Source organism: Palaemon carinicauda, chromosome 6 (genome assembly GCF_036898095.1).
Source record: "Palaemon carinicauda isolate YSFRI2023 chromosome 6, ASM3689809v2, whole genome shotgun sequence".
Lineage (NCBI taxonomy): Eukaryota > Metazoa > Arthropoda > Malacostraca > Decapoda > Palaemonidae > Palaemon > Palaemon carinicauda.
In genome coordinates this window covers 12,842,131-12,857,008 of record NC_090730.1, presented here as the reverse complement: position 1 = coordinate 12,857,008, position 14,878 = coordinate 12,842,131, and the positions used below count along the sequence as shown (strand labels likewise).

Genomic DNA, 14,878 nt, shown 5'->3' with positions numbered 1-14,878 from the left:
CCCGGGCCGCCGGGCGCCCTTGGTGCTTATTGAAGTCCGCCAAGGTGCCAGCGGCTGGCGCCACGCTAGCCGCGGGCACCTTGGCATCTGGTGGAGCGCCTCCCTCCGTAGGGTTGATGTAGCGGAGGCCTTCGTGGACTTAGGTGCGTCACGGGGGACTCTGGTCTGTAGGAGGATAGGAGGGGCCAGACGGTAGAGATGAAGCTCTAGGGAGCCAACTGGAAGCGGCCGGCTGTGGTAACATTAAACAGCTCGCTCCGGGGTACCGTGATATTTACCCACTCCTTCGATCTACTGTACTTCGTTTAGCCTTCTTCTTGGAGGGCCTGGACTCCTTCCTGCTTTGTCTGGAATGGGAGCGGGACTACTTCTTCTTCCGGGACCTCTCCCGCTTCCTCTTCGTGGACTTGGTTCCGTCCTCCGACAACGATGAATCCGAGGACGAGGAGGCGGAGAGGGAATCTGCCGAATCGCCTGAGACGTCCAACGCAGCATGGGGAACTCCATGTCGAATCTCTGGTGTCGCAGGCTGAAGAAAGACGGGCGGGAGCGTTGACGAGGGCGATGGGGGAGAACGAGGCACCTTCTTACGGGCGAACCAATGATCAAACTCCTCTAGTCTAAAGGGTGACCTGAAGGGCGTCCTAGGGGGATCCCAAACGGCGGGGTCCGAATTAGACGAGCTTTTTTTCTCGGCGTCTCCCCTGGCGGCTGAAGCACCTGAAACACATACCCATGATGCTGGGGAAGAGGTAGCACCCGACTTCCCCCACATAGGGTCTTCAGTAGAGACGGGCCCTGCGGGCACCAGGACCTCGTCTCCCGAACACACTCCCGCACCTCCCTCAGGCCCCTCACATGCCTGAATAACACCAGAATCTTCCCCCACAGACAATTCAGACTCCTGGGGAAGTGCAATGGGCCGCTTCCCCGCAACGGACTTACCTCGTCCCCTACTCTGGGTAGGGGAAGATGGAAGGGAGCCCCGTTCCGACGAGGCATCTGGCGACACCAATGAAGAAGACACGTTGGCTTTCTTGGGCGACTTCTTGGCCGCTTTCTTCTTCTTCGTGCCGTAAAGGACCCACTGGATCTCGCTCCAGGACTCGCACTCCGAACACGTGGTGGTAGGGGAGCACACCTTGCCCCTACATGACGAACACAGCGAGTGGGGGTCAACCTCGGGCTTGGAAAGGAAAGCCCCACAAGACTTCCCGGCCACAGGCCCAGGGCAACGGCGGGGATGCTCCATAATGCAACACTAAGACACCAAGAGACACAGGGACACAGAGGAAAGGATAAGAATATGGACACGTGGGAACCGCGTGGTAGACACAAAGGGTCGGGGGACACAAAGAGTCGCACTGGGTAAGAGAGAACGCGGCAAGATGGTAATCACGTCGCGACCAGAAACTTACTGAGGAGCACGACCTGAGCTAGCACGCTTTCCGACCCTGGGTCGCCTCAGGGCGCGTATCACTCCGCCTGAGGTTGCCCCCATAGAAAACGGGAATAGGGTAAACTACACAAAATTCTGGTCGGTTGGGAAGAGTTACCAGTAACTCCTAAGAAAGTAGTTCTAGATAAGTACTCTGTGTTGGAACAAATAGCAAATTATAATCTCATGCATTGTTTAAATTCACATCAGCTGATCAAATCTTCGTAGTCAGTCGTCAACCAATACTGTATTCACTTTAACGATATTATCCAACTGATATGACCATTCACTTTCACAGAATTACCTCACTGATATAACCTATCATACATATTAGTATGATATCTCCTTCACATTATTATTGTCCTTCACTAATCATTCTTAAACCCTATCTTATCCCTCATTCCACATACAGTATTCCCATTCCTATTTTTCATTCCTTCTTTTCGCTTTTCCCAAATTCATTGATTTTGCTAATTTATTTGAATTAGTGTAGATTTGGCGGAAGTAATATGCAAGGAGAAGGAACTTCCCTACCGCCTCCCCCTGTTTCATCTCTTTGTCATATTGTTTTGTCCTTCTCTCTCACTTGTGTTTCACATAACTGTATCCAATAATAATGCATGTAATTTAGTATCGTATTTATGATTAAAAACATAGTGCATTATAATCTTATGCATTGTTTACATTCAAATCAGCTGATCAACCCTGCCTTGTCCATCATCAACCCCAATTTTTGGATTAAATAACTCCCTTATTATTAAGGCATGCTATTATTATTATTATTATTACTAGCCAAGCTACAACCCTAGTTGGAAAAGCAAGATGCTATAAGACCAAGGGCTCCAATAGGGAAATATAGCCCAGTGAGTTAAGGAAATAAGGTTATGATGAGAACAAATTAACAATAAATCATTCTAAAAACAGTAACAACATCAAAAGATATGTCATATATAAACTATTAACGTCAAAAACAAATATTTCATATTTTAGTACAGAAACAATTATATATTACTTGATCTACCATTTTCCAATTAGCATATTAATTCAAATAGTTTTATTTGGAATGCTTCTCTCATATTTTACTTACTTGTACTGTCGAGTTGAATCACATAAAATTAACCGAAGTTTCATTCATGTTGCCAATGAACAATATTTTATAGTTTTAAGCACTGTGGTGCTGGATTATAAAGCCTCAATAAACACTTAGCATAGAAACAAAGTGTAGTATTTACTCGTGAAAATTCGCTTATCGCGCCTGTGTCTGTAACCTAACTATCGCGAATGACTAGGCCTGACTGTATCTCAGTCTAGAGATTATGTGCTTGTCAATCCACTCTTGGTTTGTTAACTCTGCCTAGATTATGAACTTTCAAATACACAACATTGGTTGTAACACCTGGCTCATGATCGCTAACCGACCCTGAAAGTATCGGTGAGCAATTTCTTTATGGCACTGTGTGCATCACTTTAGGGAAAAGTCTATATCCCCATAAGAACGAGAAAGGTGGGCTCATACTTGTTTGACTAATCTCAAAGCTGCTACTTAGTGAGTGAGTACCATCACTTTCTCCTGAAGGGGGATAGTAATTGCTGTAAGTACCAAGGAGCTTTTAGCAAAAGCTGTCTTCTCAAGAAAAAAATGCCCACCAAACTGATTGTTAGAGGACAAAGAGAGAGGTTGAACTCTCCTCCTCTGTGCCAAAAATTCTTCATTATCAGAGGAGTAATAGTCTGGGTGACTAATAGGGGCTTACAGCTTCCCCTGCCACAATACAAACCACTATACCTGAGGTTTTGTCACAAGGGAAGCACTGGGAAGACTCACAAGGATCACCATCAATGGAACACTGTCTGCACCAGGTGAACCCGCCAAGATAAAATCACTATCGGGCATGCAGGTTAGGTAGGGTGAAACTCCTTTTGAAATTTTTAGTTTCCTCCTGAGGCAGACACAATACCAAGAAGCAAGGAAAGCTACTCTTGGTGTACATTGTCTTTCTGATTTCAAGTGAGAATACTCCAAAGGGGAGGGGGCTGCTTACAGTCGACCCTTCACAAAGGTACATGGCGTGGCGTTTTCAAGGTTTTGTTTCTCCTTTAAACAAAATTCACTTCACCACATGCTTAACTTTCATTAGACTTATACTTTAAAGTGAGAGCACTCACAAAATAAATGAAAAACAAACACTTCACAAAATAACGTAAGAAAATACTTTACAATCGAGAGAGGAGTGCAGCACAAATATGTCTGCTGCGGCCAAAGACAAAAGTAGCTGTTATGTTATGTAGGGTTTCCCATTAGCTCCACCAGTCGTTAACCAATTCCTTGTTAACAATTCAACGAAAATTCCAGCGCAACTTTAGGCATATAAATTTTTTGAAAACGAACGGTTTGCAAATGTGCGGTAACAAACATTGGTTTGTAGTGAAATTTTGTACAGTATTGTTATAGAACTAATGTCTGCTCTCTACTTATCAACTCAATTTCTGACATGATAAGGAAAATATTTTAAAAATTATTCCCAAGTTCATAGATAACCTAAAGTCCAATGGAAAGGTTCCATCAAGCTCCAAGGTAAGTATTTACTAAAAAAAATTTATCAAACAGGCATAGAAAAAAATAATTCTCAACAAAAAATTCAGACGACTTACCATGCCTTGCAAGAACAGTTTCAACAGCATACTGGAACCTCTTGACACTGAATTCTAAAGCATCTGCTCCAATCTTGAGAGTAGGATGCAAGTGACCTGCTATATTCAGATCCAATTTAGGGTTACCTTGGGTGTTTCTCATTCTTTCAATACCTTTGCCAATCGCAAATCCTGGATTCATCAAAGGATTGCGGAGCTTCTTTACCACTTCACGCAACTCTGCTCCTGCATGCTGTAAACCTACAAAAAAAAATTAAATCCAGTCGTAAAAACTTCAACAACAAAGCCCTACCTTATCATATCAGACTTTGCTGAGGTGTCAACTAATTAAATAGTCATTATATGTCATATATTTGTATTTACTGTACATGATGCTATATTATGTTCAAGAGAAAACTAAATGGAAGCAATAGAGTTCTAAGAATAATAAGGTAATTGTATTTGCCTACATTATAGAAATGAACATTTAACTAATAAGAATTTTTATAATACTGTACTGTATAACTTTTTACTTCTATGCTACCTATGTTCATACTGTTTCGCTTTCAAAGCTATTTAAATCTTATCTCTATTTTAAAATAAAAAATTTCCCATTTTCTTATCTTGCAAAATGCCCTACCCTCTGGTTAAGGATTAAATTTGTATGGAGATTAATGGAAACTATCAGGGCATGGGTACATGACATTTCCTAAGTCTTTTCAATCTCAAAGTTAAAATCAGATCATTAGCCTCTTGATATCACTAGTCAATGTAAAGGAGAAGGGGGGAGGGCATGTTATGAACATCAGCGAAGTATAGAAATAAATTCTGTGATTAAAATTAAGTTTATTTCTTTGAAACTCCCCTGATGTTCATATTCCCAACTCCCACACACTAATGTAGATGGGTCAAAAATGTTAAAAAGATAGGAAAATAACAATATAAATTAATATAATTCATCAATTACCTGAGACTGACCTAGTTCAATGGTAACCAATTATAAAGTTAAGTAAACTCTTAAGTGAGTTACAAGACGGTTCCAAACATATTAACACTATAAAACTTTTCAAACTATATACTGCACTTACTATATTGGCCAACATTTTGAACTTTTTCATTGAGAAAATGAATTGTATACCTTGAAACAAATTTAAGCAAATTAAATAATAGTAAATTCTTACAGTATTTACACTACATCCCTAATGTCCAATAATTTTTCAAGAAAAGTCACAAATTTCAAAGTAATTTATATTTTACCTATCTATACAAACTTGAGTCTTGTAACAGGAGTATGACTTTGGCAAAGCTGGAAACTGCAGTTTAAATTTGAGCGAGGTGGTTCAAGTTGCTGACAGGTGAAGGGTAGGCCCCACTCACCCCAGACAGTGTAACCCTTACTTTGATCCTAACTCCTTCCATATGATAATGTACATTGCAGGTCAAAACATGCCAGATACAGGGTTGCATGCTTTACAAAAGATGTCATTTATAAACCATATATTAGTTAAAATCCTTAGATTATCCTCTCAACACATGGTTATATATCAAACCTAGGGGATATTCTACTAAAAAAAAGAAAAAAAAAAAAAATTCTCCCCTTAATTGACCCCACCTTCTACTTTCTTCAGCCAACCAACAAGACTTTGGGATTCTAGCCTTTATTACTGATTATGTAAGGGCTATTATAGTGAATTTTTATCTTACCATGCATAATCACACCTTTCTTTTTAGCCAATGGAAACTTTTTCTACATGAGGCATTACTCTCCCCCGGATACCGCCAGCCTAAGAGATGTAGCTGCCTCCTCATCCATGCCACCACTCGAGATTCTAGTCTTTATTTGTGATTATATAAGGGCTATTTTAGTATGTTTTTATGTTGTCATAAATAACCAAATTAACCCTCTTCAGCTAGTGGAAGCATTCTCTAAGTGAAACATAAATATGTAACAGTTCTTCACCCCCCTTCCCCCTCCCCTCCCCCACCCCCACACAGACACCTTTCAATAAATGCAAGTTATCGAGAGCTACTGTTTTCGTCCAATTCCATAAATAATGAACATACAGTATCTATTATTGGGGAACCCCCTTAAGTTAAGAAGTGTTTCCTCTTCGGCACTTGAGGATGAAGTAACCATTCTGCAATGACCACTTGTCCCCGACAACTGAGTTTGTTGGCGATTAAATTCCTCTTGCCTCGGATGAATCTCGCCGACAGTTCTACTACATCGTCTAGTGCCTACATGTGAGCCTGCTTTGCCAACTGACAGAGGTGCTGTAAAACAGTACATCCTAGTTTGTTGACATGAGCCACTACTGTAGTGTTGTTGCTCATCTATATTACAAAGTGACCTACCAGACGATGTCAGATGATTGCAGCACCAGAAGTGATCCAGCAGTTTGATGTGCAGGCTCTCCTCTTTGTTGGACTCACATCCAGTGGCAATCTGGTTCTTTAGGTGTGTTTCCCAGCATTCCTTCAATGCATCCATACAAAAGCATCTCCGGAGGTCAATATTTTAAAGGGGTCCCTTCAAGAGGTTGGTATCTTTTTGACAATAGTCTAAGTTTACCATTACTTCCTGTTCTATACGAACTAGATGGTGCAGATTTTGGTCAGCAGCCTATGCTGACCAAAATCTCTTCAGGCACCAAAAAAGGGATTGTTGGTGTAGACACGCATGTGGCATGAGGTTTTCAAGGGAAGAAAGTTGCACCAATAGCTATTGCTACTCTCAAGCTAAATCGTGCTTGTGCAGGAAAGGTCGCACTACTCTCCTGATGGTTGAGTGGCATTTTAACATCTAATGTAATTGACTAACTACTTAAAACCTTCTCTGGATTTACCCAAGAACTAAAAATTTACTTCTACGTTTTGAACAGCTATCAAAACTCTTAAGAAAAGAAGCTATTTGTGAAGAACATTCCTCAAATTAATAAAACAAAAAACAATCCTGTTGTCAGCATGATTTCACAAAATTGTCTGAACCACTTTCACTGGCATTCATAGCAATTTCAGAAGACATCCCCTATTACAACAATAAATAACCTAACACCTTAGAAAGAAGCAATATGAACATCAGAGGAGTTGCATAAAAATAATACACTAAAATAGTGTTTTCGCTAAATACAAAAGGAATATTTATATTGTATAGAAAAAAATTTTAATATAAAGGCAGATTTATATTGTATATGAGAAATTACTAAGCTGCTCAGTTTCTTAAAACTAATGGCAGATTGCTTATAGTATGGCTTTGTGTTAATATGTTTTTTGCAAAAAAAATATTTTCAATTTCAGCCTTTATCTAAAAGTTATCCTCAAAATTTCTAACACTATGGGGTACTGATATACATCTATTAGCATTTGACGAAATTCAAGTTAAGATCATAGATTAGTCAAGATAGAATAGTGAGGCAGGCATTTCTATTATTCAATAATTAGCACCAGTTTAGTAATTTTAAATATGAAGTAAAATTTATTGTTTTTTTATATCAAAAGTAAAAGAATTAATGAAAGATACCAGTGATCGCCTCATAGCATTAGAAGACGAAAGAAAATATATTGGTGAGGGATGACCAATCAACAAGAACAGCAGGATGAATGAGAGGCTCCCTAATAGATATTTACTTTGTTACTGTAATCATTATAATACAAATTCATTACAGTCAGACCTCGTTAGTCAAAGTTTCTTGCTTCGCAGTTCCGTTTTTTCGCAGCCAAGGAGGAAAAAAAAATATTTGATTTCTAATAGTTGGCAACATCATTGGGATGGCCAAGAATAATGCAATACCTATTAAATAAAAATTCTCATAAAAATTGAAATAAAATACGAGCTGGGCCTTGATTTTAAATAGTCTGTGCTCTTTACAGCGCGGCACTACCTATCTCTACACCCAGATGGTCCTAGCTCTCTCTGTACAGTATGTATCCATTTACGGTGGTAAAAAATTACACCTATACAGTATTTGAAATAAACTGGATTTTGATTAAACTGGTGTTTCACTTAACTGTATCCAATAATAATGTATGTAATATTCACATTTTAGTATTGTATTTATAATAAAAAACATAGCCAATGATAATCACATGCATTGTTTACATTCAAATCAGCTGATCAAATCTGCGTAGTCCGTCGTCAATCTATATTCACTTGCACAATATTATCCCACTGATATGACCATTCACTTTTACAGAATTACCCCTGATATAACCTATCATGCAATATTAGTATGATATCTCCTTCACTTATTATTATATCCTTAACCCTTTTCCCAATTACTTCCCAAATTCCTTTCATACATTTACTTTGCTCTCCCACACACATCTACAATGTATCTATACAACTCTTTTTGATTCTCGTTATTTTTCACGATTTCAATCATCTTCTGTTTTCTTGCATTCATTTGTCATTTTCATCTTATTAATAAATCTAAACCTCTTTCTTATCAATCATTCCACATATTCCCATTCCTTCTTCTTGCATTTCCCAAATTCACTGATTTTGCTAATTTATCAGAATTAGCGTAGATGTGGCGGAGGAAATGTGCAAGGTGAAGGAACTTGGCTACTCGGCCCCTCCTGTCTTGTTTCTTTGTCATATTGTTTCATCTGTTGTTTCCCTTAAGTGTATCCAATAATAATGCATGTAATATTCACATTTCAGGATCATATTTATAATTAAAAACATAGCAAATTATAATTTTATGCACTGTTTACATTCAAATCAGCAGAACAACCCTCCCTAGTCTGTCGTCAACCTCAATTTTCTAATCAAATAACAATAGAGGGATACATGGTATTTCATATTTACTAAAAGAAATAATTATTACTTGATCTATCATTTTCAAATTAGCATATTAATTCCAATAATTTTATTTGAAATGCTGCTCTCATATTTTATTTACTTGTACTGTGAGTTGAATCGCATAACATTAACCGGAGTTTCATTCATGTTGCCAATGCATGATATTTTATAGTTTTTAGCTCTGAGGTGCTAAGCCTCAATAGAGACTTAACAAAGAAATAAAGATTTAATTTATATGAGAGAGAGAGAGAGAGAGAGAGAGAGAGAGAGAGAGAGAGAGAGAGAGAGAGAGAGAGAGAGAGAGAGAGAGAGAGAGAAAACAGTAACATACTATGCAAGACAAAAAAAAGTTGTGTCATGCTTCTAGAGTAGCGGTGTAGGCTACGAGTCTTGAACGAAAACACAGTTAAGCTGTACTGTAGTAATATTACAGTACACATATTACAGGTAATATACACTCAGTATCAGTGAGTATTAGGTTAAAGTACAGTATTACTAGATAGGAACAACGTTTTTTATACAGAACAGTAAGGGATGATGATGACTCGGTAAACTTTACCTTAGCACAATACTGTTCTGTAACCTTACTGTGTCCAGCATGTAGTGTACCTGAGTGCAAATGTACTGTACACTGTACATATGATTATATACTGTTGTAGAAACCAAATAAAAACAATATTAGGCAATATTTACTGTGTTAATCATTAGCTCAGGCTCCCGCTCGTGCCGAGGAGCAGAGACTTTTTAGGTTACGAGTTAGCTGACCCTAGTGCAGTATTGATTCGCGAAAATTCAATTATCGCGTTTGTGTCTGTAACCTAACTATCGCGAATAACGAGGCTTGACTGTATTTACTTTACTTTGTATAACTTTATTCCTGTCGTAGCAAAACTTATGGACTAGTCCTGTAGCACAATTTTATGTATCACAAAAATCAGTGTTTATTTATGTGCAAAATTATTTCTTAAGGGCTTATAACAATAGCAATAAAGTATATACTCTGAATAAAACATTACCATACATAACATTAAAGGGATTATATCTAGATAACAATTCATGTTTGGAAGGTACATATTTAGCATATCATAACCAATATCTCTTATAAAGAACTACAGTATGATATTCTATTTTGAGAAATCTTAAGATTTAGCAACTACAGACAAAACTTACCATTTAATGCAATGAACATACGAAGAATCTCGTTGGTACCCTCAAAGATGAGTAGAATACGAGCATCCCTAAGATATCGTTCAAAGGGAAATGCTCTCATGAAACCAAGACCGCCCATTATCTGCAAACACTCAGATCCCCATTTCCAAGCTCCCTCTGAGCTGAAGACCTAGAAAAGATAAGTATTGCACCTTTAAACATTTTAATTAAACAGTACCACTAAGGTAATATACATTAATTAATCCTTTTTTTCACAACCTGAAGGTCTAGTTTTTGATTACCGGTAATCATATGTACTGTATATACTGGCCAAAAGAAATATTTTTCTAACAAAACTAATTATTTTAAATAAAACGGCAAGTGTGTTGGGACGTGTGCAGTGTTTCCTCGGGCCCTACATTGGCTAACTGGATCACTTATTGTGTGGTCTGAACCAGTCGTTAAAATTCAGTGATTGTTTGACAGAAACTTTGAGTAAAAGTAATTAGTTTATACTGGGCATTTTTTTTATTGGTTTCATAACCAATCCATTACTTTTACATAGCCTGAATAGCAACTCAGAAATGCTAGGGCTAAGCTGTTACCATTCAAATGCATATACAATTGCATCTGTATGAACAAATGTTAACTTCTGAAGAAGAACCAACCTGTTTGGTTAAAATCCTGGGATGTCTAAACACTCACACCACTTGGGAGCAGTGATGACTCCAATCCACTTTCTATGGCACTATTTTCAGACTATAGTCTAGGAGTTTGTCTAATGACAGGTGGTTGTGGAAGAACTTGTATTTGGATACAATGTCTGTTATATAAGGCAATTAAATTGTAGGGTTTACATCACTATCCATAATTCCCCTCATTGAAAAGATGGAGGAATGAACACTTCTATTGTTTCAATCACAATAAAAAGGTACTCAGTATTTGTAATTGTTCAGTGGCTACCTTCCTCTTGGTAAGGGTAGAAGAGAGACTTTAGTTATGTTGAGCAGCTCTTCCATGAGAAAGACACTCAAAAATTAAACTGTTGCTCTCTAGTCTTGGGTAGTGTCATAGCCTCTGTACCATACTCTTCCACTGCCTTGGGGTAGAGATCTCTGGCTTGAAGGGACACTCGGGCACACTTTCTATCTTGTTTCTCTTCCACTAGTTATTTTGAAGTTTTTATAGTTTATATATTAAAGAAGTCCACCAGTTTCTCTATGGGAAAACAGGTTAAATTTTCCCTTCAAAAGTTTGTCACAAAGCTGAATGAAACTGTTGCCTTTCCTGACACTGACAACAGAAGAGGCCAACTGAGAAGAATACGAGGGAAGGGTACTAGGGCTAGGAGGAAGAGGTTCAGCCAACTTCCTAGACATCAAGGAAGAACCCAAAGGAGAGGAGTCATTCTTAGACTTCTTTCTTCTGCTGTACACCTGCCACTGGGAAGAGCCACTCCCTTCTTTCCTTACAAGGAAATGCTTGTGAGCAATTATTACCCCTGCAGGATGGACACAAGGAATGAGGATCAACCAACAACCTGCTCGTGAAGACACAGCAGCTACAATCGGTAACTCCGGGGCAAGTCAGCATGTCTACTTTCTGTTTCTACATCACTCATATGCTTCGCAGACACTGAAAAGAAAAAGGAAGGAATATCAATTCATCCAAGTTTGGGTTACAGTGCCAATAGTTCATCAGTATGCATGAGTGGCTAAAATCAAAGTGGCCACTCAGTGAGCCAGTAGTGGGGGGGGGAGCTTTTCCACTGCGTGCCGGTACTACCGATTCTTTGTTAAAATTTTAACAAGAGTTTTCTAGATTTGCTGAAATCATACTCCTATTAAAGGACAAAGGTTTGTATTCATGTAAGAACATACGAGAGTTGTTGTTTGCAAAATATCTTGAATTGGAGGAAGTATGCACACTTACCAAACTATACAGTGCATAAGTTCTACACCAAGTAGGAATATCAGAAGATGGATTATAAAGATGTGGATGTTTCATTAAATCAATATCCAATTGACAAAGTAAAACTTTTACCTGCTGTTATAACAAATTTTAAAAAGATCAAGTCCAGAAAATTAATCATCATGACTGGAAGCAGGCATGAGGTTGGTAGCAGGTGACTAGGCAGAAATGAAGCTATGCAGCAACTTGGTAAAGGAAGAACATTTGGCATAAACATGGTAAACAAAAGAACCACGGCTGGACACATAAGAAATATTGAAAGGTGTCTCATGGGGGTGGCATCTCCTGCCTCGATTTCCTACATCTCTTAGTCACTTTGACTGGGATAGTACCCAAGTTATCCCACAGGTGATCAGGCTTGTCTAACACCAAGAGAGGGATAGCCACGGGTTGGTTAAAGGTCCCTGATGATCGGGCTGGAGTAGAGTTTATGACAGCTTGCTTTACACCCTTCACAAGCTCTTCAAACTATGGCACATCCTTTGCGAATGATGGGGCAGTCACAAGAGGCCTTGGCGAGCTGTGTTCATAAGCACGCTGGTCACCACCAATCACTTCTCTCAGAGAGCAAACCAAGGTACATATGCACGCCCCCACAGTAGCACTCTCATTCTGAGAAGCGAACAGACCTATATTTGCCAAGCACTAACTGGTGCGTGTCTACTCTTTAACTACGAACTGCTCATTTGCAAACTGGAATATTGCAAAAAGGCACACGAACACTTGCAGGTAGTTCGTGAATTGCCTTGCAAAAGCTGAAAGTACTCGGATGGTGACGCGCAAGTCAAGGTTGGCTTGTCTGCGAACGCATGCAACCGTTACTCGTGAACATAAGAACAAGCTGGGGCTTCCCCCAAGGGGATAGACATCCGAGGAAAGACCCTGGAGAGTCTAGCGCTTGCAAGACTGGCAGAGAATCGTAGTGCTTTGATGGCCCAGTGAAAAGGGAGCTGCGATTACAGGGAGACGGCAGCCACGATCACCAGGGCAGCTCACACTCGCTTACGAGGTAATCAAGGATGGGACCACTCTCGTGAGGAAGCCCTCTCACACTGGCAAGAAGGGCGATCAACTTTGTAAGGCGGAGAAACACCAGGTTTCTCCTGCTAAGCAGACTCAGTGTGTATGCTTACCACGGGGGGGATTACATGCCTGGCTGGAACTACGTGGAAAAACCCACCTGCAACTCCTTGGGTGGGAGAGGAGCTGCGGAGGAAGCATTGGCATGGGACACGAAACCAGCTTTTCTTACTAGGGTTGTAGCTTGGCTAGTTATAATAATAATAATAATGATAACCCCTGAAGGACAACTGTGCACTCCTGCAATGCCCCAAGCTTCAACACCTCCACAAGTCATTCCTTCGTGGGAGACCCCAAAAGCCACAATGAAGGCTACAAATGGCGTAAAGCATCAAAAGAGCTATACAACACATGGGTGGCAGCTGCCGCCACTTCGTTAGGGGAAGTGACAGGGTCCTCCAGGCATGAAAGTTGTCGGATGGTTAAATGATCATCACTCTTGTTCCTCTATCCTCCAGAGGAACCAGAATGAGCTGAGTCAACAGGAAGAGTACGAATACGAGGCACTGGAGAAAGAAGTCAGGATTTCTTCAACCTTGAGAAAGATCCCGAGGGAGAAAGGGAGAAGAATCCCTTTTAGACTTCTTCCGCCGCCTATCGTACCACTCCAACTGGGAGGATGATCACTCCTGACACTCATCACATGGACAAGCCTGGATGCAGGAGTGTCATCTACACGCAGATTAAAGTCACTGAGTAACCATCTCCACAACAGTCACGTATATGCCAGGGCAAACCTGCATCGTGGCAGTCCTCAAAGACCACACACCCCTGCAAAAGAAAAAAATTTTTAAGTTTTACAGCCCGGTAAATAAAAGGGTTTACGTGAGAGCAAGAGAGCCTGTCTTCACTCTACCAAGCCATAAACAAGTGACGTATATCACTGGGCGAGAAGGGTGGCCGGTTTACCCCACCACTACCCCAGCCAACTAGCAGAGGGTCGTTGACACCTCGGGTAAAAGTTTACGGCTAGATTCCAGCTACGTAATGTACACTGAAAAAATATATCCTTAATAAAGAGCGAAGGGTATGTATTTGTGTAGGTACAAATAAATGCAGTAACCACCAAAATTTTGAACATATATTTTGATCATCTAAGGAACACTTAAAAGGTGGATCAATAAAATCAGTAGTTACTTACAAACAAAAATGTTATTTTGATAATAAAATAAATTTTTGAATATACTTACCCGGTGATTATAATAGCTGCAACTCTGTTGCTCGACAGAAAAACTCTACGGAAAAATTCGCCAGCGATCGCTACACAGGTAGGGGGTGTACTCAACAGCGCCATCTGTCGTTCAGATACCCAGTACTCATTGTAAACAAAGAACTCAATTTTCTCCTCGGTCCACTGTGTCTCTATTGGGGAGGAAGGGAGGGTCCTTTAATTTATAATCACCGGGTAAGTATATTCAAAAATTTATTTTATTATCAAAATAACATTTTTCAATATTTAACTTAGCCGGTGATTATAATAGCTGATTCACACCCAGGGGGGTGGGTAGAGACCAGCAAAATATGTTTCCATCATATGAGCTAAGAATTTTTATTTCATTTTAGAAGTTATCAAAATAACTAAACAAAATAAATAGGTACCTGGTAAGGAAGTCGACTTGAACAATTACTCTGCCTTTTTAAGTACGTCTTCCTTACGGAGCCTCGCGATCCTCTTAGGATGCTGAGCGACCCCTAGGAGCTGAAGTATCAAGGGTTGCAACCCATACAACAGGACCTCATCAAAACCTCTAATCTAGGCGCTTCTCAAGAAATGACTTTGACCACCCGCCAAATCAACTAGGATG

At 39.8% G+C, this 14,878-nt stretch overlaps 1 protein-coding gene and 1 pseudogene across 1 annotated transcript in view; both read right to left on the bottom strand.

Moving 5' to 3' along the window:
- Nucleotides 1-14,878, bottom strand: part of LOC137642869 (uncharacterized) — a 443,369-nt pseudogene that overhangs the window by 252,569 nt on the left and 175,922 nt on the right.
- Nucleotides 1-14,878, bottom strand: part of LOC137642427 (complex I assembly factor ACAD9, mitochondrial-like) — a 108,008-nt gene that overhangs the window by 25,179 nt on the left and 67,951 nt on the right. The window contains exons 9-10 of the mRNA XM_068374974.1: nt 10,044-10,212; nt 4,091-4,330 (exon numbers count right to left, since the gene is read on the bottom strand). Of these exons, the coding sequence (XP_068231075.1) occupies nt 4,091-4,330; nt 10,044-10,212 (409 nt within the window). The remainder of the gene's footprint in view (nt 1-4,090; nt 4,331-10,043; nt 10,213-14,878) is intronic.